The sequence below is a fragment of the Sus scrofa genome, chromosome 12, assembly GCF_000003025.6.
Source record: "Sus scrofa isolate TJ Tabasco breed Duroc chromosome 12, Sscrofa11.1, whole genome shotgun sequence".
In the NCBI taxonomy this organism is placed as follows: Eukaryota; Metazoa; Chordata; class Mammalia; order Artiodactyla; family Suidae; genus Sus; species Sus scrofa.
Window position 1 is genome coordinate 53,135,585 of NC_010454.4, and position 27,863 is coordinate 53,163,447.

The 27,863-nt window shown below is 57.2% G+C and overlaps 1 protein-coding gene and 1 long non-coding RNA gene across 13 annotated transcripts in view; one reads left to right on the top strand and one right to left on the bottom strand.

Moving 5' to 3' along the window:
• Positions 1-662, bottom strand: part of LOC102158553 — a 17,006-nt gene extending 16,344 nt beyond the window's left edge. For both annotated transcript variants that reach the window (XR_002337366.1, XR_002337365.1), the window contains exon 1: positions 556-662. This is a non-coding gene — a long non-coding RNA (uncharacterized LOC102158553). The remainder of the gene's footprint in view (positions 1-555) is intronic.
• On the top strand, positions 183-27,660 carry CHD3 (chromodomain helicase DNA binding protein 3). Of its 11 annotated transcripts, none has more exons than XM_021067838.1 (41): positions 2,906-3,225; positions 5,065-5,177; positions 5,651-5,821; positions 6,095-6,219; positions 8,484-8,767; positions 8,994-9,124; positions 9,289-9,427; positions 9,604-9,797; positions 10,108-10,341; positions 10,527-10,730; positions 11,199-11,410; positions 12,417-12,548; positions 12,911-13,010; positions 13,593-13,784; positions 13,940-14,140; positions 14,499-14,636; positions 14,910-15,031; positions 15,174-15,347; positions 15,477-15,618; positions 15,841-15,972; positions 16,170-16,250; positions 17,129-17,246; positions 17,456-17,580; positions 17,759-17,990; positions 18,277-18,443; positions 18,902-19,079; positions 19,534-19,599; positions 20,606-20,691; positions 20,824-20,957; positions 21,508-21,652; positions 21,828-21,990; positions 22,105-22,226; positions 22,329-22,464; positions 22,577-22,678; positions 22,862-22,993; positions 23,376-23,484; positions 23,696-23,828; positions 24,143-24,384; positions 25,415-25,578; positions 25,818-25,944; positions 26,385-27,660. In XM_021067838.1, the coding sequence occupies exons 4-41, from the start codon at positions 6,215-6,217 to the stop codon at positions 26,623-26,625; spliced, it is 5,739 nt and encodes a 1,912-aa protein (XP_020923497.1). In that variant the 5' UTR covers positions 2,906-3,225; positions 5,065-5,177; positions 5,651-5,821; positions 6,095-6,214; the 3' UTR covers positions 26,626-27,660. The 11 variants fall into 11 exon arrangements, with proteins under 11 accessions (XP_020923496.1, XP_020923495.1, XP_020923497.1 ...); XM_021067839.1 differs by having other exon boundaries at positions 2,906-3,214; XM_021067835.1 differs by lacking the exon at positions 2,906-3,225 and adding an exon at positions 3,457-4,074 and having other exon boundaries at positions 9,277-9,427.

Here is a 27,863-nt window from a genome sequence, read left to right on the forward strand (position 1 = left end):
CCCTCGTCAGACGGCGGCCCCGAGGGGGGTTCGGAGGGGGTGGCCCGGGGTTTTGGGGGCTGGGGGAGGCGGTGAGGAGGAGGAGGAGGAGGACGCCGCCGCCGAGGAGGAGGAGGAGGAGGAGGAGGAGGAGGAGGAGGTGGTGGTGGTAGCGGTGGGGGAGGCGGGCGGGCGGTGGGTGGGGGGGTGGTGGGGGGCCAGAGCCACAGGATGGCTTCCCCTCTGAGGGACGAGGAGGAGGAGGAGGAGGAGATGGTGGTGTCGGAGGAGGAAGAAGAGGAGGAAGAAGAGGGCGACGAGGAGGAGGAGGAGGTGGAGGCGGCCGACGAGGACTACGAGGAGGACGACGACGAGGGAGTACTCGGGCGCGGGCCGGGCCACGATCGGGGCCGCGACCGCCACAGCCCCCCCGGCTGCCACCTCTTCCCGCCACCGCCGCCGCCGCCCCCGCCGCCGCCGCCGCCGCCCCCGCCGCCAGGTAAGCGGCCGCCGACTCCCCCCAAACCCAAGCGGGAGCCGCGGGCGCCCGAAGCCGGGCGGGGGCGAGGCACCCACCGCGCGGCCGAGCCGAGGCGAATCCGGGGCGCGGAGCGCCGTCTCGGGCCCGTCGCCCGGCGCCGGTCCCGGCGGTCCGAGCGGTCCAGGCGGGCGGCGGTGGCGGCCGCCGGGCCAGGCCTCCTCCCCTCCCCCGCCGCACCCCTCCGCCGCCGCCGCCGCCGCCGCCGCCGCCGCCGCCGCCACCGCCGCCCGGGCTGAAGAGCGCCGGGCGCGAGCTGCGCGCGCGGACCGGGCCACTCGGTCGCGGCTTTCGGGGGAGGAGGAGGAGGAGATTTTTTTTTTTTTTATCCTCGGCGGGGAGGGGGTAGGCAGGAAACGTCCAAGGCGAAGCCAGGGCCCCCTCCCTGGCCGAGCGAGGGACCGCGGAGACCCTGGCGGCCGGACGGCGGCGTGGGGGAGGGGCGCGTGGGGGAGGGGCGGCCGCGCGGGCGCCCCTGGGGCTCCGGCCCCGGTGGGGTTGGACCGAGGTGAAGTGGGGTTTCCGCGCGAGGAGCGGACCGCGGCCCTAACCCCCACCCCACCCTTCGTCAGGAGTTGGGAAGGCCGGGGGAGCGGCTGGGGAGGGGGCGGGTGTCCCTCGGACCCCCCCCCACACCTGCGGGGACTTCGGTGCCCGCCAACTCTGGGGCGTGCGGTGGCACGTGGGGGAGGGGTCGTGTGAATGTTTGCGGGCGGCTGACGACTAGGGGCAGGTGGTGGCCACACTCCACGCAGACCACTTCCTGGAATGAGACTGGCTCCTGCCCCCTCTTCCCGGTTCGGCTCGTACTAGGGAGAGCAGTCACTGAGGATTGGGGAGCAAGAGGGGAGTGTCTGGGAGAACAGATGCCCCCAACCCCACCCCCTTTCTCTCTCCTCTGGGCTCTTTTGTGTCAAGTGCGCCGCCCCCCCCCATGACCCCGTCAGTCTGGGGTGGCCGAGCTGCCCAGCTGTGACTCTCACGTGGCTGCCATTCACTGTCACTCACTCTCCCGCTGAAACCACCCACACCCTGACCACGTCGGGGGGCGTGAACTGCCCACCCAGCTGTTCTGCAGCTTGACCGTCACTCGGCATCCCTCCCCGGGGTTGACAAGTCGCCCGCACTGTCTGGGCAGTTCCGCCCGCGCTGGAGGGCCTGACGGCTGCCTCGCGTCCAGGGGCCCCATTCTGGCTACCTTCCCGGTGGAGTGTTGCTAGTCTTTTTTAGGATAGACTAGGTGAGCATCTTTCGGGTGTTCACACCCCCAGGCCTCTGGGTGCCATGCAGCGCAAATGCACCAAACTTCAAAACATCTGACATCAGGTTCTTGGTAAAACTGTCATATTGATCTGGGTGGCTCATGTGGCAAATGTTCCTGTCTAGTTGAGACGGCCTTTGAGGGAGCGGGGGGTGCTTTCTTGGTGGCGAGGAGGGGGATGCCTGTCTGATGGAAACAGATAAGTCCACTCCTACCCCCACTCTGGCCCCTAGGCTTGTCTGAAAAAGGGAAAAGTTTTTAAAAAGTTGCCCAGAGAGCCCACTGATTTTGCAGGGGGGAAAAGGGATAAAGAATTGAGGGCAAGGGGTTGCCTGGAGCACGGCAGAGGTGCTAAAAAGAGAAAGGGTGTCAGGTGAAGTTAAGGGGCTGGCTATTCTCACCTGTGTGTATTCCGAACCTGGAACGTGGCGTCTGGGGGGCTTTGACCCTGGATTTGGGTGTGGGAGAGGGGGAGCATGAAGGGATCTGAGGTCGAGATGGGTCTTTGTGTCAGTACTCCCTCCCCCTTCCCCTCCGCTTTCTAAACAACGTCGAATGTTTTTAAAATTGTGCGTTGGAAATGGAAACCCACCTCCTCTCTCTCCCAGGGCAATTTTATGTCCCTCTCAGCCCTCCAAGTCAAACGGGGGACCCGGATACACCCCCTCAGATGACTTTCTGAGGTAAAACTTCAGGAAAATATTTTCGGTCTGCCCATTATTTCTGTCTACAGAAGCGTGGGCAAAATAACCCTCCTCTGAGGCAAATGTATTCAGGCTGCCCTCCCTCGTCCTTCTCTAGGAGATGAATTTATCCGTGTTAGAGGTTTCTATTGTTTTTTTTTTTTTTCATTCCGACTGCTTTGATTCTCACCATTTTGTTTTACATTCTTACCCAAGACCAATTTTATCCCTTCCCCCTCTCCAGGCTCCTTACATTGTTAGACGTTTAAAATAATAGCGCTCGTGCAGATGGGGGAAGGGAGCAGGAAGCCAAAAACTCATTTCTTCTCCCTCCCCCTTCTGGCAAGTCTAGAGAAATAATATAACATAATATATAGATGTGATTCCTTGGGGGTGGGGGTGGGGAATGCGTGTGGGTGGTGCGGAAAATTCTGGTAGTTTCTTTGCAAAAGGTCTGAAAATACAAACCCACCCCCTGCAGGCACTACGCATGTGCAGCCGACCTATTATGGTGGTTCGTTGTGGGGGAGGGAGAGGAATTTGAGAAAAAATAAATATATGTGTGAGAGATTGATGGTGAGATTAGAAGAAGAGAGGGGCGGGCGGGAGGCGAGGCTTTCGGCCGGGCTCCTCCTGCTTTCTGGGCTGCCAGGCTCCGCCCGCCCTCCTCGCCGCCCTCCTCCCTCGCCGTCTTCCCGAGATCCGAGCCGGGATGTGGGAGCGTCTGGGCTCCGGGCCAGCATTGAGTGGCTGGTGAGACAGAGGTTGGGACTTAGATTTGCTTTCTTGCCCTCCCCTTCCTCGCCGTCTCCCTTGCCTCTCCGCGCCGCCGCCGCCTGCCCAGCCTCGGGAACCTCCTGCCGGGCGGCGGGGGGCGCGCGGCGGGGGTGGGGGGGAGTTAACTGGCTGTGAGGTCCCAGGGCTTGTGCCCCCCCCCCCCGCGGGCGGAGGCGGGGCCATTTCCCTGATCCTTAGCCAGTTGGCCTGCCCTTGCCACTGCCCCGGCAGCCTCCATTTCCATGTTCTTATTAACCGAAGTCCCCGGGGTTAGGGAGCGCTGGCTGCTGGGCACCGGCGTTTTACTGACTTCCTCCTGCAGGCCCCACTCAGTGCCCGGGCTGCCCTCACGCGCCCCCCCACCCCCACCCCAGTCTTAGAGTGTCTCCCTGCTGGGGAGGGCCCAGGACTAGGAGAAGCAGCACTGAAGGAAGGAGGTGCCAGGATTCTGAGGCAATGGAAACCGAGGCCTCCGGTGTTAATTGTGGCTAATTTTCCCTTGGCTGGTGTGGGAGGAAGGATTGTGTGTCCCAGAGCAAGGGGCTGGGCCAGGCCCAGGCTTTCCTCTCCTGCACAGCTGCCTCTGCCTGAGTAAGACAGGTCTGGCTGGTTAGTCTGGTGCCTGCTGGAGGAGGGAGGCCAAGCAGGGCCTCATGTCTGGGTGGCATCCATCAGCGTCTTCCTCCTGGTGGAGTTATGCTCTGTCGCCTAAGCCACCACAGACTGGCAGGGGTCATGGAGAATGAGGTGGGGGGACATCTGGGAAGAAGCAGCCCCAGCCTCTCTGACAGAAACATCTGGAGAGAAAGCCAGGGCCCTAGCCCTGCGGGAAGCAGGTACAGGCTGTCTTCAGGGTTTGTGCTCCTACGTGTGTGTGTGTGTGTGTGGTGTGTGTGTGTGTGTGTGAGGCTTCAGCATTTGAGCATGTGCGTGCCGTGGGTGGGGTCCAGTATCTTTGTTTGGGTCTCCCACACTCTTGACATAGGAACGGGTCAGAATGTCTGGGACTAAATTTGAAGACAAGGGGTGAGACCAGAGGACAAAGGGTAGGGCCCCTGAGTTCTCAGGGATGTGAAAATAGATTTGAAGCGGATTCCAGGCTGCTTGGGAGGAGGAGGAATGTTTAGGTAATTGTGGAGCTCTTCTCCTATGGGGTGACGGTGGTGATGCAGGAGCCAGACCCCGCCATCCTGTGGGCAAGAAGTGGGCATGACTGGCTGAGGATTTCTTTTCCTCCAGGGCTGTGCTGGGGTGACAGGAGATTTGGTGACTCTCTGAGGAATTATAAATAGAGGCCTCCCTCCTCACAAAAAGCATGTCAGGGCCCCAGGGTGTTAGCGTGAGAATCCAGGTGTCCACCTTTGGCTCTGCCTTCTCAGCATCTGGCTTAGGGAGCTGCCAGCTTGTGTCTCCCCACTCCAAGTGCTGGGGTCAGGCCAGGCCAGCAGCTGGGCATGGCTTCCCCAGTTCCTGGGCAGGATGCCAGCTGGCTAAGTGAGGGGGAAGGCAGGAGGAGCCCTGGCGGCGACTAAAAGGACCTGCCACAGTCAGAGCCCGTGGCCTAGAGCCTGGTCCCTTGTTAGTAGGAGGGGAGAGGAGGGAGTGGTTTGGCTGCTCTTCCCTTCTGACCCCTGACCTCCCATTCAGAATCCGAGCATCCCAGAGTACTCGAAACACTCGGGTGCATCCAGCGAAGGGCGGCAGGATTTGGAAGAGTTAATGCTGGGAGTTCCTAGAGAGTGAGAACCTAGGAGGTGAGGCAGTGGAGGGGCCGCAGAGCCTGGGAACATAGAGACTTAAGTTTTCTGGTGCCCTCTGCTCCAAAGATAAAGATGACATTCGGCTGCTGCCTTCAGCATTGGGTGTGAAGAAGAGAAAACGAGGACCCAAGAAGCAGAAGGAGAACAAGCCAGGGAAACCCCGAAAACGCAAGAAGCTTGTAAGTGTGCAGGACTCCTGTCTCTACAGCTAGGCCCGGGGACCCATTTGCAGAGGCCTGCGCTTCCTCTGGTCCTGATTACCAGGGGGGGATCCTGAAGTCGGGAAGGCCTGACCCCCTCTACGCAGCCCCCTCAGCTGGGCTCTGGCACCCTAGCCTCCCTCACTGCATCCTAGTGGGGAGCCCTGTGGGCCCCGTGACTGGCCTTGGAGGAGAGAGGAGCAGGTGAAAGCCCAGGCTCCGGCAGGAGACTGCATGAATTCCGAGCCCCGTAGTCCTCTGTCTTCTCGAGCAGTTCGCTTGGCTCTCTGTGCCTCGGTTTCCTCATCTGCAAAAAGTGGGTAGAAATAGATAAGTTACTATCTCATGGGGTCGTTGTGAGGTTTGAAAGAGACAGCACACGTTACGTGCTTAGAAAAGTTTCTGGCACATGGTAGGGCTAAAGAAATTCTATTTTTATTTCTCTCCCTTAGGACAGCGAGGAGGAATTTGGCTCTGAGCGAGATGAGTACCGGGAGAAGTCGGAGAGTGGAGGCAGTGAATATGGAACCGGACCCGGTCGGAAACGGAGAAGGAAGCACCGAGAAAAAAAGGAGAAAAAGACAAAGCGGCGGAAAAAAGGGGAGGGAGATGGAGGGCAAAAGGTGAGTAGATTTAGGGCGTGAGGGGAGAATTAGGATCATTGACAGGTGGAGGCGGAGGAGGGAAAGCCCTGAGCGAGGGGACGAGCAGATGCTAAGTGGAAAGTCTAGTTTCCCCTGGGGAGGAGGGGAGCCGGCTGGGAAGGGGGCAGGGGCAGAAAGCCTCGGGAGGCTGCTGGGTGCCCCTGCTGGGTGCCTGGGTGTGTAGAGGAGCATGTGGGGGTCCAGGACTGGGGCTGGAGAGGCGCCCTCCTCACGGAAGCCCGGTCTCTCCAGCAGGTGGAGCAGAAGTCGTCAGCAACCCTGCTTCTGACCTGGGGCCTGGAGGACGTGGAGCATGTGTTCTCCGAAGAGGACTACCACACTCTCACCAACTACAAAGCCTTCAGCCAGTTCATGAGGTGCGGTAGGACTGGGGAGTCCCTGCGAGCAGACACATTTAATAGGGGGAGGCCCTGGATCCCTCTGGAACCTGGTGGAAGATAAGAAACTGCTCTCCAGAGAAATTCACAGCATGTACACATCAAATTCCGCATGTCATCTCAGGAAATTCCTGGGCTCCTGAGGATCCAAGGACTCCAGTCAGGAACCCTTCACTGGGGGGGGGGGGGGGGGACACAGTTCCACTGCCAGGTTAGAAAACTGTAGTGACAGACTCAGGGAGGACTGATGGCCTCCTGCTCCAGCAGTTTCCCCTGGCTGACTTCTGTCTAGACTGGAGTGGAGAGAGAACATTCGTGTCCCCCAGTGTCCTTTGCTCAGGGATCTAGCCATCTGTCCCTTCCTTAGACACCAGCAGTGATGGAGGAGGCATTGCTGACAGTGGGACCTGAGCGTCAGCGCTCCTGAAGTAGAGTAGAGCACAGCACAGATGCCTTTTGAGGAAGCAGGCACTTCAGCAGAGCAGTTTCATGCTCTGGAGGCAGCCTACTGGGGTTCAGGTCCTGATGGCATCTGGTTCCACTCACTTCTTGGATCTTTAGTTTCCGCATCTGTAAAATAGGCACACCCAGAGGACGCACCTCATGGGATCTTGTGGGGATTTGATGGGATAATGGTTGAAAGCCCAGTATGCCCAGTGCCTGGCCCCCAGCAGTGTTAGTCCCTGGAGACTGTCGTTAGTCCTGTTGTCTCACTGCTTCATCACTAAAGACAGTGCTTCCGTCTGCACCAGGGTCACTCATGTCCCCGCAAGGGCTTAACACCCCACTGCAGAGCAGAAGCAGCGTGGCCTGTCAGACTCCAGCTGCGGAGATGCTTCATCAGGGCCTGTGGAACTCAGCAAAGTGCAGGGAATCATAGCAACTCCTAGACGTATCATGAGGACAAAATAAGATATTATGTATGTGGAAGTGTTTTAGAAACTGTGGAGCAGTTGTCAAAAGTAAAGCATTTTTGGAATTCTCTTGTGGTGCAACGGGTTAAGGACTCAGCATGATCACTGCAATGGCTCCGGTCGCTGCTTTGGTGCAGGTTCGATGCCTGGCCTGGGCACTTCCATGTGCTGCAGACAAGGCCCAAAAAACAAGTAAAGCATTTTTATTAATCCCATTTTTTTCCTTTTTAATTTTCTGTGCATTTAAATTTTATTTTGCCTTTTTTTTTTGGCCACTCCGCAGCATATGGTGTTCCCCGGGCAAGGAATCAGATCCGAGCTATAGTCACCACCTAAGCTGCATCTGCGGCAACAGCACATCCTTAACCCTGTGCCAGGCCAGGGATCGAACCTGTGTGCCAGTGCTCCCAAGACACCACCTGTAACTGTTGTGACACAGTGGGAACTCCAATTTTGCCTCTTTCTTTCCTTTTCTTTTCTTTTTTAGGGCCGCACCTGTGGCATATGGAGGTTCCCAGGCTAGGGGTCAAATCAGAACTGCAGCTGGCAGCCTTCGCCACAGCCACAGCAACTCGGGATCCAAGCTGAGTCTGGGACCTACACCACAGCACATGGCAACGCCTGGTCCCTGAACCACTGAGCGAGGCCAGGGATCGAACCCGTGTCCTCATGCATACTAGTCGGGTTCATTACCACTGAGCCACAGTGGGAACTCCCTTGTCTTTTTCTTTTTTTTCTTTTTTTTTTTTTTTTTTTTTGTCTTTTGTTGTTGTTGTTGTTGCTATTTCTTGGGCCGCTCCCGCGGCATATGGAGGTTCCCAGGCCAGGGGTTGAATCGGAGCTGTAGCCACCGGCCTACGCCAGAGCCACAGCAACGCGGGATCCGAGCCGCGTCTGCAACCTACACCACAGCTCATGGCAACGCCGGATCCTTAACCCACTGAGCAAGGGCAGGGACCGAACCCGCAACCTCATGGTTCCTAGTCGGATTCGTTCACCACTGCGCCACGACGGGAACTCCTCTTTTTCTTTATTCATGCTTTTTTTTTTAACTTTTTTCCTTTTCTTTTTAAAGTTTTAATTTATTTATTATAAAATTGATGTTTATTTTTTGGTCACCCCGGTTGAGGCTGGGGATCAGACCCGTGACAACACTGGTCCTTAACCTGCTGTACCACCAGGGAACTCCCAAATTGCTCTTCTTCTTGACAGGACATGTTTTCACCACACAGGAATCCTAGCTTGTACATAGACTTAATAGAAGAGGAGAAAAGACACTTTCTCAGGCCATCTGTGAAGGGTCTGAGTCTCCTGCTTCTATATTCACAGGCCCCTGATTGCTAAGAAGAATCCTAAGATCCCAATGTCTAAGATGATGACCATCCTTGGGGCCAAGTGGAGAGAGTTCAGCGCCAACAACCCCTTCAAGGGGTCAGCAGCTGCTGTGGCAGCAGCAGCAGCCGCCGCAGCCGCAGCTGTAGCTGAGCAGGTGTCAGCTGCCGTCTCGTCAGCCACCCCAATAGCACCTTCCGGACCCCCCGCCCTTCCACCACCCCCTGCTGCTGATATCCAGCCCCCACCCATCCGAAGAGCCAAAACCAAAGAGGGCAAAGGTAAGAAAACCTCTTGCTGGAACAACTCTCACCCCACCTTCTAAACTGCGTGTAATCTGTATCATCCAGAACTCTTGTCTTCTCAGCTCCGATTGTTGCAAAAGAAATGCTTTCCAGGAAGGGGGTCTCAGTGAGACCACAGCCCACCAAGAGGCCCCCATGGCCTCCATTTCTGCAGGTTGTCATGAGCTCGGCTTTTTGTCCCCCACCCCCACTCCTCACTCAGGTCCAGGCCATAAGAGGCGGAGTAAGAGCCCCCGAGTGCCTGATGGACGCAAGAAGCTTCGGGGAAAGAAGATGGCACCACTCAAAATCAAACTAGGCCTGCTGGGCGGCAAGAGGAAGAAGGGTGGCTCGGTGAGGGGCCCTCCCATCTGTCAGACCCCAGGGCAGTGGTCAGGGGCGAGGTCCAGACACAGGGTCCGTGAGGGCAGTGGAGTCGGGCGCCCAAGGCCTGGGGGGCAGTGGAACCCAGTGGGCCTCCCTGACAGCCACGGGGCTATGGGCAGTATGTTTTGCAGAGCGACGAGGGCCCCGAACCCGAGGCTGAGGAGTCAGACCTGGACAGCGGCAGTGTCCACAGTGCCTCAGGCCGGCCCGATGGCCCCGTCCGCACCAAGAAACTAAAGAGAGGCCGGCCAGGACGGAAGAAGAAGAAGGGTAGGGCTGTCAGCTGGGTGTGGTCCTGTCAGTCAGCCTTCCTCTCATTCCTTCGTTGTCTTCCTTGTTTTCAGTTTTGACTTCTTCATTCAACCCTTCTCTCTTTCTCTCCCCTCCCCGTTCCTCTCGCTCCTTTCTCTCTCTGCTCCCTCTGCCTCCGCTGGGGTCTGTGACAGTCCTGGGCTGTCCCGCAGTGGCCGGGGAGGAGGAGGTTGATGGCTACGAGACGGATCACCAGGATTACTGTGAGGTGTGCCAGCAGGGTGGGGAAATTATTCTGTGTGACACCTGCCCTCGTGCCTACCACCTCGTCTGCCTTGATCCTGAGCTTGACCGGGCTCCTGAGGGCAAGTGGAGCTGCCCCCACTGTGTGAGTACTGGTGCCACCTCTTACGGCCCTCAGGGACCCACCCGTGTCTCTCCTTGGTTTTTCTTGTCCTCTCCCTACCCCCAGCTGCCTGGGCATCTCAGTAACAGGCGTGTAAGTGTCCGGGGCCCTCGTTTGTTCCTCTCCCCCGTCCCTTTGCCCCCCACGTCAGCGTTTTTGGAAACTGAGGTGTCCTGTTCCTTTGTGCCCACCCACCTTCTCTGCGCCTCCCAGATCTGGGTCTCGAGTCTTTGCTGGTCCTGCAGGCTCACTCCTTGCCGTCTTCTCTCTGTGTCTGTCCTTGGCCTCCCAGGAGAAGGAGGGCGTTCAGTGGGAGGCAAAGGAGGAGGATGACGACTACGAAGAGGAGGGAGAGGAGGAAGGGGAGAAGGAGGAGGAGGACGACCACATGGAGTACTGCCGCGTGTGCAAGGACGGCGGCGAGCTGCTGTGCTGCGATGCCTGCATCTCCTCCTACCACATCCACTGTCTGAACCCGCCCCTGCCCGACATCCCCAACGGTGAATGGCTGTGTCCCCGATGCACAGTGAGTGTGCCCGTCTCTCAGGGTTTACTGTCAACCCCAACACCTTCTCCATCTCTGGGGCCCAAAGGTCCAGCTCTGTTTCTCTGCCCTCCCCCACACCTCGCCTTTACCTCGCTCGTAGGACCCCTGTGCTCCTCCCCTAACGATGGGCTCTTTCTGCCTCTTTCTTTCCCGGTTTCCCGAAGTGTCCTGTGCTGAAAGGCCGTGTGCAGAAGATCCTGCACTGGCGGTGGGGGGAGCCACCCGTGGCAGTGCCAGCCCCCCAACAGGCAGACGGGAATCCAGATGCCCCACCCCCACGTCCCCTTCAAGGCAGGTCGGAGCGAGAGTTCTTTGTCAAGTGGGTAGGACTGTCCTACTGGCATTGCTCCTGGGCCAAGGAGCTTCAGGTACAAAGGCCTCCGTGCCCCCGCTCACTGCCGCGCTCCCCTGCCCCACTGTTCTCTTGTTTTCCATCCCCTTTGCTTTCCCTCGTTCGGGAAACACCCTACCAGCTTCCTTAGTTGCTGTGCTTGGTTCTTGCGGTGTCTGTTAGAGTCTTTGCCTCACGTGCAACGGAGCCTCCCTTACCCCCGTGTCTTTTCTCATCCCCTTAGCTCGTTTCTACCAGTGTCCTCACCTTCATGACCCTCTTCCCTCTCCTTTCGCCGGTCCCTCCCCTCCCAGGCCCTGACTCTGGCTGGGTCCTCTGGCATGTTACCCATTCTCCTGCTCTGGCTGTAACGTCCTGTGTCTCTCAGCCCATGTCGGTCACGGCTCCCTCTCCTGTGCCGTCCCCTGCCCACCTCTTCCCTGACTCCTCTTGTCCTCTTGGGATGTCGGGACCGTCTCTCCTCCCCTCCTGTGTGCCCCGTCAGCTGGAGATCTTCCACTTGGTCATGTACCGGAACTACCAACGGAAGAACGACATGGATGAGCCCCCGCCCCTGGACTATGGCTCTGGGGAGGATGACGGGAAGAGTGACAAGCGCAAGGTGAAGGACCCGCACTACGCCGAGATGGAGGAGAAGTACTATCGCTTTGGCATCAAGCCCGAGTGGATGACCGTCCACCGGATCATCAACCACAGGTGAGTCCTTGGTCCCCAGGAAGACCTGCCTGGGACGTGCCCGTTTTTGTTGTGTCATGGCCCTCTGTTAGTCTTTGGGGATTAACTAGATAATTGATCTATCTGGATCATGCCTGCTGCAGGCCCAGCCCTTCGGGTTTTGTTTTCCATGGAGACGAGAGGGGCCAGGAGGAGAGTCCAGCCCAGCACTGCACCACTGACTCCTTTGTCCTGCCTCTAGCCCTCACAGCTTAGACCATGACACAGGCATCTAGGGATCTGGGTGTAAACATGAAAACCATGCGTCCCACAAATCAGTGCTTGCGGTACTTCTGTCTTCATAGTACTTACTCCTGCCCGATGTCACACTGTGTGTTTCTGTCTCACGCTGTCTTCCCCAGTAGCGCGTGAGCTCCCTGAGAAAGGGCATTAGTTCACTGCTGGATCATCTGTGCCTGGAACAGCGCCTGGCGTGTAGTAGATGCTCAGTATATACTGATTGGAGGAGCAAACGGTGAACAAATGTTGAAGCCAGCGGTGTTTTGTGGTAGTTGATTTTTTTTTTTTTTTTTTTTTGTTTTTTGCCATTTCTTGGGCTGCTCCTGCGGCATATGGAGGTTCCCAGGCTAGGGGTCGAATCGGAGCTGTAGCTGCCAGCCTCCGCCAGAGCCACAGCAACGCAGGATCCGAGCCGAATCTGCAACCTACACCACAGCTCACGGCAACGCCAGATCGTTAACCCACTGAGCAAGGGCAGGGATCGAACCCGCAACCTCATGGTTCCTAGTCGGATTCGTTAACCACGGCGCACGACGGGAACTCCTGTGGTAGTTGATTTTTAGGAGCCATCCTGAAAAAGTTGGGCAGTGCTTCAGCCAGTCTGAACTCTCTTTCAGTGCCCCACCCTTGAGGAATAGGGGGCACATTCTCGTGTTGGCCGACTATTGTGTTTGTGATGGTTTTTTTCTACTTGTGACGCACATTATTTTTCTCCTCCTGCTCCTCCTCCTGGCTTCCCTCCCCACAGTGTGGATAAAAAGGGGAATTACCACTATCTAGTGAAATGGAGGGACTTGCCCTATGACCAGTCCACATGGGAGGAAGATGAAATGAACATCCCTGAATATGAAGACCACAAGCAAAGCTACTGGAGACACCGGTGAGGCAGCCAGGTCGAGGTCACGGGGAGAGGGAGTCTGAGGAGGGGAGCCTGAGAGGTGAGCCGCCGGCATTATACATGAGGTGCAGTGGGAGCCCGAGCCGAGGCGTGTGTGCTGGGCTTGGGAAAGGGGCAGTGTAAGGAACAGGACCGAGGTCTAGCCAGAGTAACAGGCGAGAGGAAGCTCAGGGGTGCTGACGGTTGGCTCCGGAGCGGAAACCCAAGGGGCGAGAGTACAGAACCTGGGAGAAGGGAAGCGTGAGAGCGTCTAGGTTATGGCGCGTGGGAGGTAGGTCTGGAATCGTTAGGAAGGGAGGAGGGTCCCAAGGACCAGGTCCCGCTCAGACCCCCTCTTTCCGCAGAGAACTCATTATGGGGGAGGACCCCGCCCAGCCCCGCAAGTATAAGAAGAAGAAGAAGGAACTGCAGGGCGACGGGCCTCCCAGTTCTCCCACTAACGATGTAAGTCCTCGCGCTTGGCCTCTCTCCCGTTTCTGCAGCCAGGGTGATGGAAGGTTTCCTGGGAGCTTCTGACAGAACTTCCCAGAGTTTCAGCAACCTCTTTGGAACTATATCTAGTCCCTTATGATGGAGCATGATAGCGTGAGAAAAAAGAACGGATGCATGTATGTGTGACAGGGTCACCTTGCTGTACAGTAAAAATTGACAGAACACTGTAAACCGGCTATGATGGGAAAAAAAAATCATTAAAAGAAAAAACAAACCCAGCCTGTTTGCATGGTAGCTCTTCCTTTGGTGTTCAGCCTTGCCCCAAGACTGCTAAGAATGTGGGTGTAACAGAGGGGGCGCCCCTGGAGATGGCAGCACACGGGACTCCTCCGCCAGTTTCCTCCCCACACTGCTTCTGGGTATTGTTTTAAGGCGTGAGGGGGAGGCACTGCCGACCAGAACGTTCGTAAGCTCAGGCCGTGGAGAGGGAATTGTCATCCCCCTGATGCCAGTGGCAGGGACGGGGAGGAGGAGCCCCAGACCAGCGGAGCGGCTGATGCGTCCCTTGAGCTTTCTGACTTCTTAACTCCACAGCCTACAGTGAAATACGAGACACAGCCCCGGTTTATCACAGCCACCGGAGGCACGCTGCACATGTATCAGCTGGAAGGGTTGAACTGGCTACGCTTCTCGTGGGCCCAGGGCACAGACACCATTCTGGCTGATGAGATGGGGCTGGGCAAGACCATACAAACCATCGTCTTCCTCTACTCTCTCTATAAGGAGGTGCTGGATTCTAGGGCCCCTGAGGGGACGGCCAGGCTGAGGCCCAGCCTGGACTGGGGAAGGTGGGGTTGGAGGGTGAGGGCAGAGGATCTGGGGTGGGGTGGGGCATGCAACTGCCAGCCGAGACTAAGGGTCCCCGCCCCCTCGACTCCCAGGGCCACACGAAGGGTCCCTTTCTGGTGAGTGCTCCACTCTCTACCATCATTAACTGGGAGCGGGAGTTCCAGATGTGGGCACCGAAGTTCTATGTGGTGACATACACGGGTGACAAGGACAGCCGGGCCATCATTCGTGAGAATGAGTTTTCCTTTGAAGACAACGCCATCAAAGGTGGCAAGAAAGCTTTCAAGATGAAGGTAAGCCCCTCTACCTCATGTCCTCAAAGTCCTTAGGTCTGGCCCTTTGTTGCCCCAACTGGGAGTTCAGTCGCTTTATTGGCCATTCGGCTTTTCCCTCCTTTCTTTCACCTTCCCGATGCCTCTGCGCTTCAGTCCCCGGGATGTAGCAGGTCCTGGGGTGCACATGGATCTTTTCCTATGGGCCACACGGAAGTTTGGGGCCATGTTCAGCAGTCCCTGCATGGAGTCAAAGTTGGAGGACAGATAACTGGCTCCCTTGGGGGTCTCAGGACAGGGTGTCTGGGTAGAGAATGAGGGGAAGGTCTAGACGCTTGGGTGTTGGGTGCAGCCAAATGGACGATGGTTGTGTTGGCAGAGGGAGGCCCAGGTGAAGTTCCACGTTCTCCTGACATCATATGAGCTGATCACCATTGATCAGGCAGCGCTTGGCTCCATCCGCTGGGCCTGTCTCGTGGTGGATGAGGCCCATCGGCTCAAGAACAACCAGTCCAAGGTGAGTGAAATACTCAGACCTCAGAAACTTGAGACTGTGGACTCCTACTTGTCCTCATCCTAAAAAATAAAGTTATGGGGACTCTCTGCAGTCTGGGAGACAGGATGCTTGGGTTAAGCCTGGGGAGAAGTCCCCAGATTGGAAGAGGGGGAAGGCTAGGGATTTGAGGGCCTCTGATTCTGAAAGAAATAGGAGCTGGAGTCAGGAAAAGGTGGGCCAGCCACTTGCCACTGATGGGCCCTTTCTCCTGCCTTTCCTTGCCCCCTTTACTAGTTTTTCAGGGTCCTCAATGGCTACAAGATAGATCATAAGTTGCTGCTGACAGGGACGCCATTGCAGAATAATCTGGAGGAGCTCTTCCATCTCCTGAACTTCCTCACCCCAGAGAGGTTTAAGTAAGTGGCTCAGTAGGGTGGTCTGCAGAGGAGAGGGGGCAGCTGAGTGCTAGAGGATGGATCTGAAGGGGAGGATAGAGCCTGAGGCCGGACACGGAGCCCGACTCCCGGCTCGGTTCCTTTATCTTCTTCTGGCTATTAGCAACCTGGAGGGCTTCCTAGAGGAGTTTGCTGACATATCCAAAGAAGACCAGATTAAGAAACTTCATGACTTGCTGGGGCCACATATGCTGCGGAGGCTTAAGGCCGATGTCTTTAAGAACATGCCAGCCAAGACAGAGCTCATCGTTCGCGTGGAGCTGAGCCCCATGCAGAAGTGAGATGCAAGGCGGGGTACCCGGACCAGGGTTCAGGATTTGGGGGCAGCTCAAGAATTGGTGCCCCGTGCACCATCATAATCGCCTCCTTCATCGTATCTCTCCTCTGTCCCCACCCTGGTCTTTAGGAAATACTACAAGTACATCCTGACCCGCAACTTTGAGGCCTTGAATTCACGAGGTGGTGGGAACCAAGTGTCCCTGCTTAACATCATGATGGATCTCAAGAAGTGCTGCAACCATCCGTACCTCTTCCCTGTGGCTGCTATGGTAGATGCGGGATCCGGGGACCGCCTAATGTTTCCTCTCCAGAAACAAGGGCACTTGAGCACAAGAGCTGGGCTGGGAGGCCAGAGACTGGATCTCTGAGAGGAGCAGGAAGTGAAAAGATGTGGAGCCTCGAGCTGGGCTTCCGGCTTTCTAGGCGTGGTCAGAACATGGGGGCACGTTTTCTGACTCTCTCCTCTTCTTTGTTTCCTCTCGCCTTTTCAGGAGTCCCCGAAACTTCCCAGTGGGGCTTATGAGGGTGGGGCACTTATTAAGGCATCTGGGAAGCTCATGCTGCTGCAGAAGATGCTGCGGAAGCTCAAGGAGCAAGGACACAGAGTGCTCATCTTCTCGCAGGTGAGCCATCCCCATCGCCCTTTCCCACCACCAGATAAACCCTCACCTCCTTCCTGGGGCTGCAGCCGGATGAGAAGTTAGCCAGTTATACCCTTAAGAATTTCTGGGGTAAATCAACTATCCTTCAATAAAAATAAAATAAAAGAAGAGTTTCTGGTATAGCTAAGTTCATCTTGGCTTCTGATCCCTTTTCTCAGGGCTGTTGGAAGTTGTCATCCAGCTTCTTTGAAGCCAAAAGGGGAGAAGTGGAAGGGGGAGCCACCTGCCTCCTGAAGGAGGTCTCTGGGCTGGTACTGTTTCTTAACCGTGTAGTGGAGGAGAGGAGAGCACTGACCTTTCGGAAATCTCGTGAAAGCTGTGGGTCTGCTTTTCAGAAAACTGCACACACACAGATCATTTCGTAGAGATTTTCAGGGGGTTCATAGATTTCCTGAAACCTTGTAGGGGTCAGAGAAGATCCTGTGCCTTGGGAGAAATGACCTCAAAGAGAATGATAAGACTGTGGGATGAGATGGGGGTTTGGGATCGAAATGCTATAAAATTGAATTGTGATGATTGTTGTACAACTACAAATGTAATAAAATTCATTAATTAAAAAAAAAAGAATGTGGAATGAGGAGTTCTCTGGTGGCTCAGCAGTATTGAACCCAACTAGTAATCATGAGGACATGGGTTCGATACCTGGCCTGCTCATTGGGTTAAGGATCCAATGTAGGCTGCAGAATCCGATCCAGTGTTGCTGTGGCTGTGATGTGGGCCAGCAGCTGCAGCTCCAATTTGATCCCTAGCCTGGGAATTTCCATATGCCACAGGTGCAGCAGTAAAAAGAGGGGAAAAAAAAAAAAGAACATGGGTTGAGGAGTTCCCTGGTGGTTCAATGGGTTAAGGATCTGGTGTTGTCACTGCTGTCGCTCTCATTACTGCTGCGACTCACATTCATTTCCTGGCCTGGGAACTTTCACATGCCGTGGGCAAGGCTGGAAAAAAAAAATGTGGCATGAGGAAGAGGTGGGGATGGAGGAGGAAGCTCCAGGGGAGCATGAGACAGGGCAGGGATCCAAGTGTAAGGGCCAGGGCAGAGGGAGAGGAAAGAGACCAGACAGGGCACATCCCCCTGCCCTGTCATTCTAGACTCCTTCCTCTTGTCTGGCTCTAGATGACCAAAATGTTAGACTTGCTAGAGGACTTCCTCGACTACGAAGGCTACAAGTATGAGCGCATCGATGGTGGCATCACTGGCGCCCTGAGGCAGGAGGCCATCGACCGCTTTAATGGTGAGGCGATGCCTGGTCCCTGCTGGGTGTGGGAGGCCCGAGAAGCCTGTGCCTAGGTCCCTGGGATGGGAGGGTACTGGCCGGGGAGCACATGAGTCACCTAGGCTTCGGGTTTGGGGGCATCATTGTTTGTAGTCAGGGGGCATCTAGGAGCAGGTGCACAGAACTGCTGGGTGCCTATTTCTCATCTCCTATTTCTCGCCTCCTAGCTCCTGGGGCCCAGCAATTCTGCTTCCTCCTGTCTACCCGAGCTGGAGGCCTGGGCATCAATCTCGCCACAGCAGACACTGTCATCATCTTTGATTCTGACTGGAACCCCCATAATGACATCCAGGTGAGAACTCTTCTCCTGGAGCCCCTCTGAGCCAAGAGATGCGAGTGTCTGTTTTAGGGTCAGAAATAAACCTCTTGGCAGGTAGAAGACCCTTCCTCGCCAGCCTCTTTTCCAGAGCACGTAGGGGGTGCCCCTCCTGCCATTCCCCTGGCCCATGCCCACTTTCTGGCCCCTGCAGGCCTTCAGCCGTGCTCATCGGATCGGCCAGGCCAACAAAGTGATGATTTACCGATTTGTGACTCGCGCATCAGTGGAAGAGCGGATCACACAGGTGGCCAAGCGAAAGATGATGCTGACACACCTGGTGGTGCGGCCCGGGCTGGGCTCCAAGGCAGGCTCCATGTCCAAGCAGGAGCTGGACGACATCCTCAAATTTGGCACTGAGGAGCTATTTAAGGATGAAAATGAGGGTGAGAGCCTCCTCTGCAGCTCCCTGAAAGCAGGTCTCTGCTGTCTGTGAGCATTTCTCCTCGGAAACCCTCTGACGAAAGTTCTCTGCTGTGCTTGGAGAAAGGCTGGCGTATTGCCTCACCTGTAAGGTTGAAAACAGCACCTTACAGACGCCCAGGGAGGGGTCTTCTCCAGAGCTCCCGTGACCAGGCAGCAGAGGAGAAGGCGTGCCCCTGACCTTCCTGAAGATCCGCCTGAGGTTCTCGTTGGAGCTGAGTCCCCTCTCTCGTCCCCCAATGCCACCAGGAGAGAACAAGGAGGAGGACAGCAGCGTGATTCACTACGACAACGAAGCCATCGCTCGGCTGCTGGACCGGAACCAGGATGCAACTGAGGACACCGACGTGCAGAACATGAACGAGTACCTCAGCTCCTTCAAGGTGGCCCAGTACGTGGTGCGGGAAGAAGACAAGGTGAGAGGCTTGGGGCCAAATGCTCTCCGTCCCAGGCCGTCTCTGAGGGTGACGTCCCCTGTCCCTCATTGGACCTTGAAATAGGAGCCCCCTTTGCTCCTGTTTTTGACCTGCTCTCTTACCCCCGTGCCCACAAAGAGCAGTGGAGGACCTCAGACACCTTCTTGGTCTCAAGGAGGACACTGGACTTCGGAGGCCCGGAAAGTAGCATAAACTTGGCAGGTGCCCTCTGAGTCAGAGTGGGAGGGACACGGAGGGCCCTAGGGGGCGGTTTAGGGAAGAGAAGTAACGAGAGGAGCCTGTAGCAGTAAGAGGTAGGGCAAGGCCCCACGTCCAGGGGACCTACGCAGAGGAGAGAGTCTAGGAGCCGGGCTGGGCTGTGGTGGCAGAGTGGCGATTTGCTGTGGTGGCAACGGGTGAAGGGGGAGGCCGTCAGCCTGTGTCTTGCTGCCTTTCAGATTGAGGAAATCGAACGAGAGATCATCAAGCAGGAGGAGAACGTGGATCCTGACTACTGGGAGAAGCTGCTGCGGCACCACTACGAGCAGCAGCAGGAGGACCTGGCCCGGAACCTTGGCAAAGGCAAGCGGGTCCGCAAGCAGGTGAACTACAACGATGCTGCTCAAGAGGACCAAGGTGAGGACTGGCCCCAGTGGTGGAACCGAGGGGCGGGTGCTGACTGGGGGCTTGGACGCTGGGGGCATTTAGAGGAAAGAGGGAGCCTCCAAGTCAGGGCCTTCCCTGCAGAGTGGAAAGAGGTTAGGAGGGGTCACTAGGAGCTCCCTAGAGGCCAGGTGGGTTTGCAGGTGACCTAAGCTCGCCAGCAGTTGCAGAGGGCTCAGGTGGACACCCTCGTTGGGGTCTTTGTTTAGAGTGGTTCACCCGGGAGTCAGGATGTGCGTGGGTGAGTGGGCTTGGTTCAGGATATGTGGTCCAGGGTCTCACTGCGAACCGTCCGCCAGCATCCCTAGGAGGGTCAAGGCCAGAGTGAAGGTGTGGAAGTCTCCCATGGGAGCTTTCAGGCAGAAGGGGCCCCAGCATGGGCTTGACCAGGGGGCATCGCTGACCACCGAGCCCTTTCCCCTCGCAGATAACCAGTCAGAATATTCAGTGGGATCAGAGGAGGAGGATGAAGACTTTGATGAGCGTCCTGAAGGTGGCATCTGTCTTCCTGTCTCTCTACCCCACCTCTTCCCATCTTCCCATCTCACTTGCCATTTTCTTTTTTTTTTTTTTTTTTTTTTTTTTGCTTTTTAGGGCTGCACCTACTGCATATGGAAGTGCCCAGGCTAGGGGTCCAATTGGAGCTATAGCCGCTGGCCTACGCCAGAGCCACAGCCTCGCCAGATCTCCAGCCCACTGAGCGAGGCCAGGGATCAAACCAGCATCCTCATGGGTACTAGTCGGATTTGTTTCCGCTGTACCACAACGGGAACGTCCCTCCCCATTGTCTTTTAAGCTTACAATTTTTATACAAATAAAAGCTTATTTGTAAAAAAAAAAAAAAAAAAAGAAAAAGTAAAGGTTGCAAGTAAGAAAAAAGAAGTAAACATCCATAATCTTGCTACTGTTAAAATTTGGAGCATGGAGTTCCTGTCATGGCTCAGTGGTTAGCGAATCCGACTAGGAACCATGAGGTTGTGGGTTTGATCGCTGGCCTTGCTCAGTGGGTTAAGGATCTGGTGTTGCCGTGAGCTGTGGTGTAGATCACAGATGTGGCTCAGATCCCATGCTGCTGTGGCTGAGGCGTAGGCTGGCAGCTACAGCTCCGATTAGACCCCTAGCCTGGGAACCTCCATAGGCCATGGGTGTGGCCCAGAAAAGACAAAAGACCAAAAGAAAAAAAATTTGGAGCGTGTAAGCATGCAGGCTTAGATACCTAGATGAAAGGTCAAGAAAGGCTGCATCATTTTACTCTCCCACCGGTAGTACTTTTGCTCGCATCAAATAGGCGATAGTCGCTGCTGATTTCTTCATGTGACTTGATTCTTTCGGCCCTGCCGGATCACTAGTTCAGCATGCGCAGGGAGGAAAATAGATGTGCCTGGCCCGTGACGCGGGCCTTGCCTGGCTTCCTGCCCTGGGGGAGGGGCGAGCTCGGGAAGACTGGGGGGCGGAGGAGGCGGCACAGCTGCCAACTGGGGTCACTCTCTCTCGTCCAGGGCGTCGACAGTCCAAGAGGCAGCTCCGGAATGAAAAAGACAAGCCGCTGCCTCCACTGCTGGCTCGAGTTGGGGGCAACATTGAGGTGAGAGCGGCGCCCAGCGCCCGACGGTTCCCTGAGGAAGGAGTGAAGGCTGGGGGCTGGGAAATTGAAGCTGAGTCACTGAGGGTGAGAGCCCCGCCGTTCATGGCCCACGCCGTCCTCCCCCTTCCTCAGGTGCTGGGGTTCAACACCCGTCAGCGGAAAGCCTTCCTCAACGCCGTGATGCGCTGGGGCATGCCGCCGCAGGACGCCTTCACCACCCAGTGGCTGGTGCGCGACCTGAGGGGCAAGACGGAGAAGGAGTTCAAGTGAGTGTGGGCGACGCGGGGCCCAGGTAGATGGAAGGGTCAGACTGCGGGTGTTACTGTCTTCGTCCTGGCCACCATGTGATGTGACCTTACTCACCTGATCACTGTGCTCCCCGCCAGACGACCCCAGACGACAGTTCCCGGCTCGGTTTCCTGGGGGGTGGGCCCAGCCTGCCCCACCTCCCCTCAGACGAGCCTAGAGCGCAGAGGCCGGTCTCCCTGCTAGTGGGAGAGGCGGTGAAGACCGCAGCCTCTCCTGGGCTGTCCTGCCTCACATTCCTTTGGCCACGATGGCCGGCGGGGAGCCCGTGGAAAGGATGAAGAGCTGACTGATGGGGCCTAGGAATGAAGTCCCAAGGCCAGGGAGCCTGGAAATGCAGTGGCAGGGGTGGGGGTGGGGGGGAGTTACCTCCTGGAGGGCTGGTCGTGGTGGGATTGAGAGGCCAGGGGAGACTCCTGGCGGCACCCAGGAGGTTCAGTTTCAGGGCTCCGTCATCCCTGTGCCCCCCCAAGGCTCTCCTGACCTGCCTCCCGCCTCCATGCTCCTCAGGGCCTATGTGTCTTTGTTCATGCGCCATCTCTGTGAGCCCGGGGCAGACGGCTCTGAAACCTTTGCGGACGGGGTCCCTCGGGAGGGACTGAGTCGCCAGCAAGTGTTGACCCGCATTGGAGTCATGTCACTCGTCAAGAAGAAGGTATCGGTCTTCCCCTCACCCGCAAGGTCACGTGGGCTGCCTGGCTCTGGCCCCCTCTGCCGCATCCCCTGGTTCAGACTCAGGCTGGGGCGAGACAAGGCAGGAGGGGCTGGAGCCTGTCGTGTCCAGTGCCTGGAGCTGACCCCTGTCCCTCCACCTCCCCTGCACCCTTCAGGTTCAGGAGTTTGAGCACATCAACGGGCGCTGGTCTATGCCGGAGCTGATGCCTGACCCCAGCGCTGACTCCAAGCGCTCCTCCAGAGCCTCCTCTCCTACCAAGACCTCCCCCACCACTCCTGAGGCTTCTGCTGCCAACAGTCCTTGCACCTCGAAACCTGGTAATCAGCTTGGGGTGGCAAGAGAGACAGACAGGGCCAGGGTCCGTTAGACGGGGAGGGATTGGAGTTGGGCTGGGGAGGTTCTGCCTTCTTCACCCTGCCTTACCCCTGCAGCTACTCCAGCTCCAAGTGAGAAAGGAGAGGGCATGAGGACACCTCTGGAGAAGGATGAAGCAGAAAACCAGGAGGAGAAGCCAGAGAAGAATAGCAAAACTGGGGAGAAGATGGAGGCAGAGGTATGGGGCTCCCTGGTTCCCCCGAGAGGAGGGAGTGGTGGCGCCTTGGGGCGGGTGCCTGGGAGCCCTCGGCTTTGTCCTGACTCCCCTGTCCTCTTCTAGGCGGACACTCCCAGCCCAGCCCCGTCACTTGGGGAGCGGCTGGAGCCAAGGAAGGTTCCTCTAGAGGATGAGGGGCCAGGGGGACCTGGAGAGATGGAGCCTGAACCTGGGTACCGGGGGGACAGAGAGAAGTCAGGTGGGTGCATCGCCTTAGGGGTGATGGGGGCTTAGAATATGGGGGTTCCTTCTTCTGGGGTCAGGGGATGAGGGTGACAACCTCCCTTCCTGTCCCCTACCCCCTCCCACAGCCACAGAGTCGACGCCAGGAGAGAGGGGGGAGGAGAAGCCGTTGGATGGACAGGAACAGAGGGAGAGGCCGGAGGGGGAGACAGGGGATTTGGGCAAGAGAGGTAATGGGTGGAAGGACCGGCCACCCGGGTCCCTGAGGGAATCGGGAGGTGGAGTCTGGGGAGCCGAGTGCCGGAGGTCCCGGGTGGGCAGCGATTCCAGGGGCCAGTACAGTACAGAGAGTAGTCCTGGAACCTGGGAGGGAACTGCCTCCTGAGGCGTGAGCTCTGCCCCATTTGCCGTAGCCGAAGACGTGAAAGGGGACCGGGAGCTCCGACCTGGGCCTCCTCGAGACGAGCTGCGGTCCAATGGGCGACGCGAGGAGAAGGTGGAGAAGCCGCGGTTCATGTTCAACATTGCAGACGGTGGCTTCACAGGTGCGGCTTCTCACTGCCCCCTGCTCCTCACCGGTGTTTGCTCATCCTCTCGGGTTTCCCATTTGGCCTGAGGCCTCCTGCTACCTGTAATTGCAAGGAACTGCCGTGAGGTGGTGCGTGCTGTCTCTGAGCCTCGCCCTTGGGCCTCTTTAAGTGTACGCTCAACTCCAAAGCTGCCTTTCACCCCACCTGTGTCCTTCATCCTAGCTTGAACCTGCTTGTAACTAGTCTGCTTCCCAGCTCCTCACCTGACCTTGCCTTGTTCTCCTTAAAGAGCCCTTCGTCCTCTCCCACCATTCAGTTCCCTCCTCTGTACCTGTCTGCTGGGCTGGATGTGGGTCGCAAATGCTGACGCCTCATCCATCTTCTGTCCTCTCTTTAGAGCTTCACACACTGTGGCAGAATGAGGAACGGGCAGCTATTTCCTCGGGGAAACTCAATGAGATCTGGCACCGAAGACATGACTATTGGCTTCTGGCTGGGATTGTCCTGTATCCTTTGATACAAATGCAAGGAAAAACCTGTTCTCTCAACCTGGGGAGAGGGGCACTACAGAGAATGCAAGTCCACGCAAGACACTGGGGCTTAGTGCCACACGGGGGCTTAGTGCCACACGGGGAGCGGTCAGGCCAAAGGAGGGCGTGTGCACAGCCTAGCCTGTCCCTGTTAAATGCCTTGATGGTCCCCCCGTTTCATCGGCAGCCATGGCTACGCACGGTGGCAGGACATCCAGAACGATGCTCAGTTTGCCATTATCAACGAGCCATTTAAAACTGAAGCTAATAAGGGGAACTTTCTGGAGATGAAAAATAAGTTCCTGGCCCGGAGATTCAAGGTAGGGACGAGGGAAGAAAGGCACAGTGCCGAAGAGGGACTTGGGTCAGAAGCGGGACCAGATCTAGTTGGAGGGGAGGCCCTGCTGACACCGTGAGGGTTGAGGCAATGCTTGAGGCCGGACTAGAGGTTCACCCTGTGTTTGGGTCTGTGGTCTGGATCGGGTTCGATGTTGGGGTCGCCGTCAGGATCAGTGTGGAGCTTGGGGTGCCCTGAGCCAGTGGTGAGGGCGGGGTAGGTCCCCAGCCCTGATCCAGCCGCTGGCTGCTGCTGCCGCCACCGCTCCCTGCACTCACCTGCTCCCCGCGCCCTCAGCTCCTGGAGCAGGCGCTGGTGATCGAGGAGCAGCTGCGGCGGGCGGCCTACCTGAACCTATCACAGGAGCCGGCGCACCCCGCCATGGCCCTCCACGCCCGCTTCGCCGAGGCCGAGTGCCTGGCCGAGAGCCACCAGCACCTCTCCAAGGAGTCGTTGGCGGGGAACAAGCCGGCCAACGCCGTCCTGCACAAGGGTAAGGGCCGCGGCGGCCCCGCGCGGGGGAGGGCCCACAACGCTGCGTAAGTCTTCACCCCGCACCCTTCAAAATCTCCCCACCCCTCTGACCCCTTTACCCTCTGAACCACCCCCCTCTGACCTCTAACCCCCCCCCCACCTGGTACCCCCTTGGTTTTTGGCCTCTAGGATCTGTATAGCCAGCCCTCTCCCAGACCTAATAGCATTCACATCAGTGCCTAATAGAGGGGCCTCCCCCCAGCCTCCGTGAGACGGTGCCACGTCCCCTCCACAGGACGGAACTTCGCTGACCCCCACGCCTGCCATACTGCTAATAGCACCCTCTCTGGGGCCTCAGCCTGTGTACAGCCCAGCGAAGTCCTTGCCCCCAGTCCCACGAATTACACTTCCCACATCTCATTCACCCAGTGGGGCAGAAACCACCACCATCCCACCCTCTGACCCTACCCCACGAGACTTCCCTTTGACCTTCAACCCTTCCTCCCAGACCCTCTCACCCTGATAATAATAGATTACGTTCTGAAGCCCGCTCCCCAGCTAGTTCTATTCGAAGTAGTGACTGCCTCCTGGCCCCTGTAATTCCTGTTGTGATTCCTCGAATCTGTAATGCTGACCCTCTAACCTCCCTCCCCCTTATACACTCAGACCCGACTCCTGAAATCTCTGACACCACTTACCGCCTCCCACGCCTCCCGACTATCTCCTCCCCGTCACCCCAACCCCCAACCCTCAGTCTTCCAGTATGGGATGTTCTGACAACCCCCTGCCCCATGTCTTCCAATGTCCTGCCCTGTCTCCCCCTGTCCTTGCGTCTTTCTTTCCACCTGTCCTTTGTGATGATCTGGTCTCTGCCGCTTTACCTGACACTTCTTGTTCCCCCGAGCTGCTCTCTTCTTCTCTCTACTTCTGTCATTTCTTTGGTCTCTGATTCTTTGACCTCTGTCCTCGTCTCTCTGCTCCTTTCTCTCCATCTCTGACTATCTGTCCATCTGAATCCTCATCTCTTTTCCTGGCTCCATCTCTCCCTTTCCCTGTCTTTCTCTTGCCCTTCTTTCTCCGTGGCCCGGGCCCCAGTTCTGAACCAGCTGGAGGAGTTGCTGAGCGACATGAAGGCGGACGTGACCCGCCTGCCAGCCACGCTGTCCCGAATACCCCCCATCGCAGCCCGCCTTCAGATGTCCGAGCGCAGCATCCTCAGCCGGCTGGCCAGCAAGGGCACGGAGCCTCGCCCCACACCGGTAACCCTCTTTCCCCCTGACTCGTTTTCCCTGACTCCTCCTGCACACGCACAAACGCTTCCTCCGGAATGCTATACAATGTGGAAAAACGACTTGCTCGAACACACTCGTCGGCCTTGAGTCTCCCTGCCTGCGTGATGCCCCTCCGTAGTTCTGCAGTTTGGCCCTTGCTGTCTCCCCTACAGCTTCTTTCCTCAAAGACTGTGGACCTTCTAACTGCGGCTCGATCTCTCTTCCAGGCCTTCCCCCCGGGTCCCTACGCCACACCTCCGGGGTACGGGGCGGCCTTCAGCGCCGCACCCGTAGGGGCCCTGGCCGCCGCAGGCGCCAATTACAGCCAGATGCCTGCAGGGTCCTTCATCACAGGTCAGCTGGTAACGTCCTGCCTCCCACTCGTACTGGCCCTTTCCTAAGCTTCATCTCTGCTCAGCTGCCCTTTTCCTTGGCCAGCCCATCTCATTCCCTTGGAAGCATCCAGTGGTTTATGGAATGGAGTAGCTCTAGGCCAGGGATCAAACCCATCACCCCAGCAGTGACGTGGGCCACTGCCGTGACAAGGCCGGCTCCTTACCCCGCTGCACCCCAGAGGAACGCCTTTCCCATCCCTTTCCTCTCCTCTGTTGCTAGACTCAAAGACACCTAGCAGTTCTGTGGCTCGGTGCCTCTTAACATGGGTGACTTGAGGGAAAGAGAACGTGAAATCGGAAGGGCGTTACACTGAAACTTGGAATGTGTGGTCGCTGTCGATGATGGGGAGTGAAATAGGGACTGATGCTTCCTTATCCCCTTGTCCCCTTCCCAAACAGCCGCCACCAACGGCCCTCCAGTGCTGGTGAAGAAGGAGAAGGAAATGATGGGGGCGTTGGTGTCAGACGGGCTGGATCGGAAGGAGCCCCGAGCCGGGGAGGTGATCTGTATAGACGACTGACCGGATCCCAGACCTGCCCTTCACCCAGGCCTCGTTCCCGAGGCCGACCCCCAGCTCAGGCTCTGGGGCCTGCTGCCAGTCCTCCGCCTTCCCCACCCCTTGGGCCACCACTGGGCTAGGAGCCCGTTTGCCCCTCTCTCCCACTCTTTTCAGGAAGGGCCCTTTGTCTTTTCTACCCCACGCACCTTTCCCACCGCGCTTTGGAGACTGCTGGTGAGAAGAGGTCTGGGTGGGAGCTGGTGAGCAGGGTCCTCCAAGTACCTTTACCCCCACCGCCAAGCATACACAGCTTCCCGATCAGTGGTTGTGGGGAGGAAAGAGGTGGAGCCTCCCCAGTTTTTATTCCCAAAATATAAGCTCCACCTCCTGCAGAAGTGGGGAGTTAGCCTTGCCTGGCCTTTAGGAACTTCGGTGGGGAAAAGAGAGCCTTGAAGAGAGGAGGGGACTTTAGAGAGGGATGACAGTGAGCCCTGGGAGGGCGGAAGGGAAGAGGAGGGGCGGCTGCATGTTTCCCTCCCTCCCTCCCCGCAGATGGAGAGTGGAGCAGTTACAAGGGAGGGAGTCCGTTGCTGTTCAGCCTCAGAATAAAGGCGCTGTTCACTGGCTCAGTCACCTCCTGCGTACTGGCATCTTGTGTTGGGAATCTTACCCCATCCCTAGGGACCAAGGACTGCCCCTACAAAGAGACTAATAATTTGGGTGAATACTCCCTTAAGCCAAAGAGGAGCTCCCCAATCTGTCCTAGGGACCCACGTAATCTAGAAAGGGTGGCAGAGAACGCAATGGGCCAGACGTCGGGGGAGCCCCCAGCTTTGGGGCTCAGGTTCTTGGAGGACTTTTACCCTCCCTCCTGCAGACCTGGATACGGACTAAACTTGAGTGGGTCAGCCAGGGGGCCTAGTCAGGGGACTACCTTGCCTTTGGGACCAGAGCAAAATAGTGGAGGGCAGGCTGGGGAGACATGGGCACATCCTCCTCCCCGAGAGGGGCTGGGACAGTGGCAGTTTGCATGGCGAACCCCCCACTTCGTCTTCGCTCCCCTTCACTTTCTTGCTGCCCCTTTCCCAGTCTCTTCACACCCCCTCCTGGTCTGTCCCAGTCCCCTCTTCTGTATCAGGTTTATGGTTGTACATATAAATTATACTTTCCTTTCTGTGTGCTCTGTTATTTTTGTGGGGGAGTTCTTTGGTTGCGGGGAGGGGTAAGGAAAGAAAGGGAGTTACTTTCTGCCATTTCCTCTTCTCTCTCTCTCCCTCTTTTTAAATCTTGTGACTTTTTCCTTTTTCTCCGTTTCATTAATTGGATCATCAACTAAAACTCCAAGGCTTTTTCCAACCCTAACCCCAGTGTGATGAGC

Excerpts from the sequence above, each read along its gene's own strand:
- CHD3 (XM_021067835.1), top strand. The coding sequence starts at position 3,981 with ATGAGGTGGGGGGACATCTGGGAAGAAGCAGCCCCAGCCTCTCTGACA. Across the intron at positions 8,768-8,993 it reads CAAAACCAAAGAGGGCAAAG|GTCCAGGCCATAAGAGGCGG; the intron begins GTAAGAAAACCT and ends CTCCTCACTCAG. Across the intron at positions 11,411-12,416 it reads CACCGGATCATCAACCACAG|TGTGGATAAAAAGGGGAATT; the intron begins GTGAGTCCTTGG and ends CCCTCCCCACAG.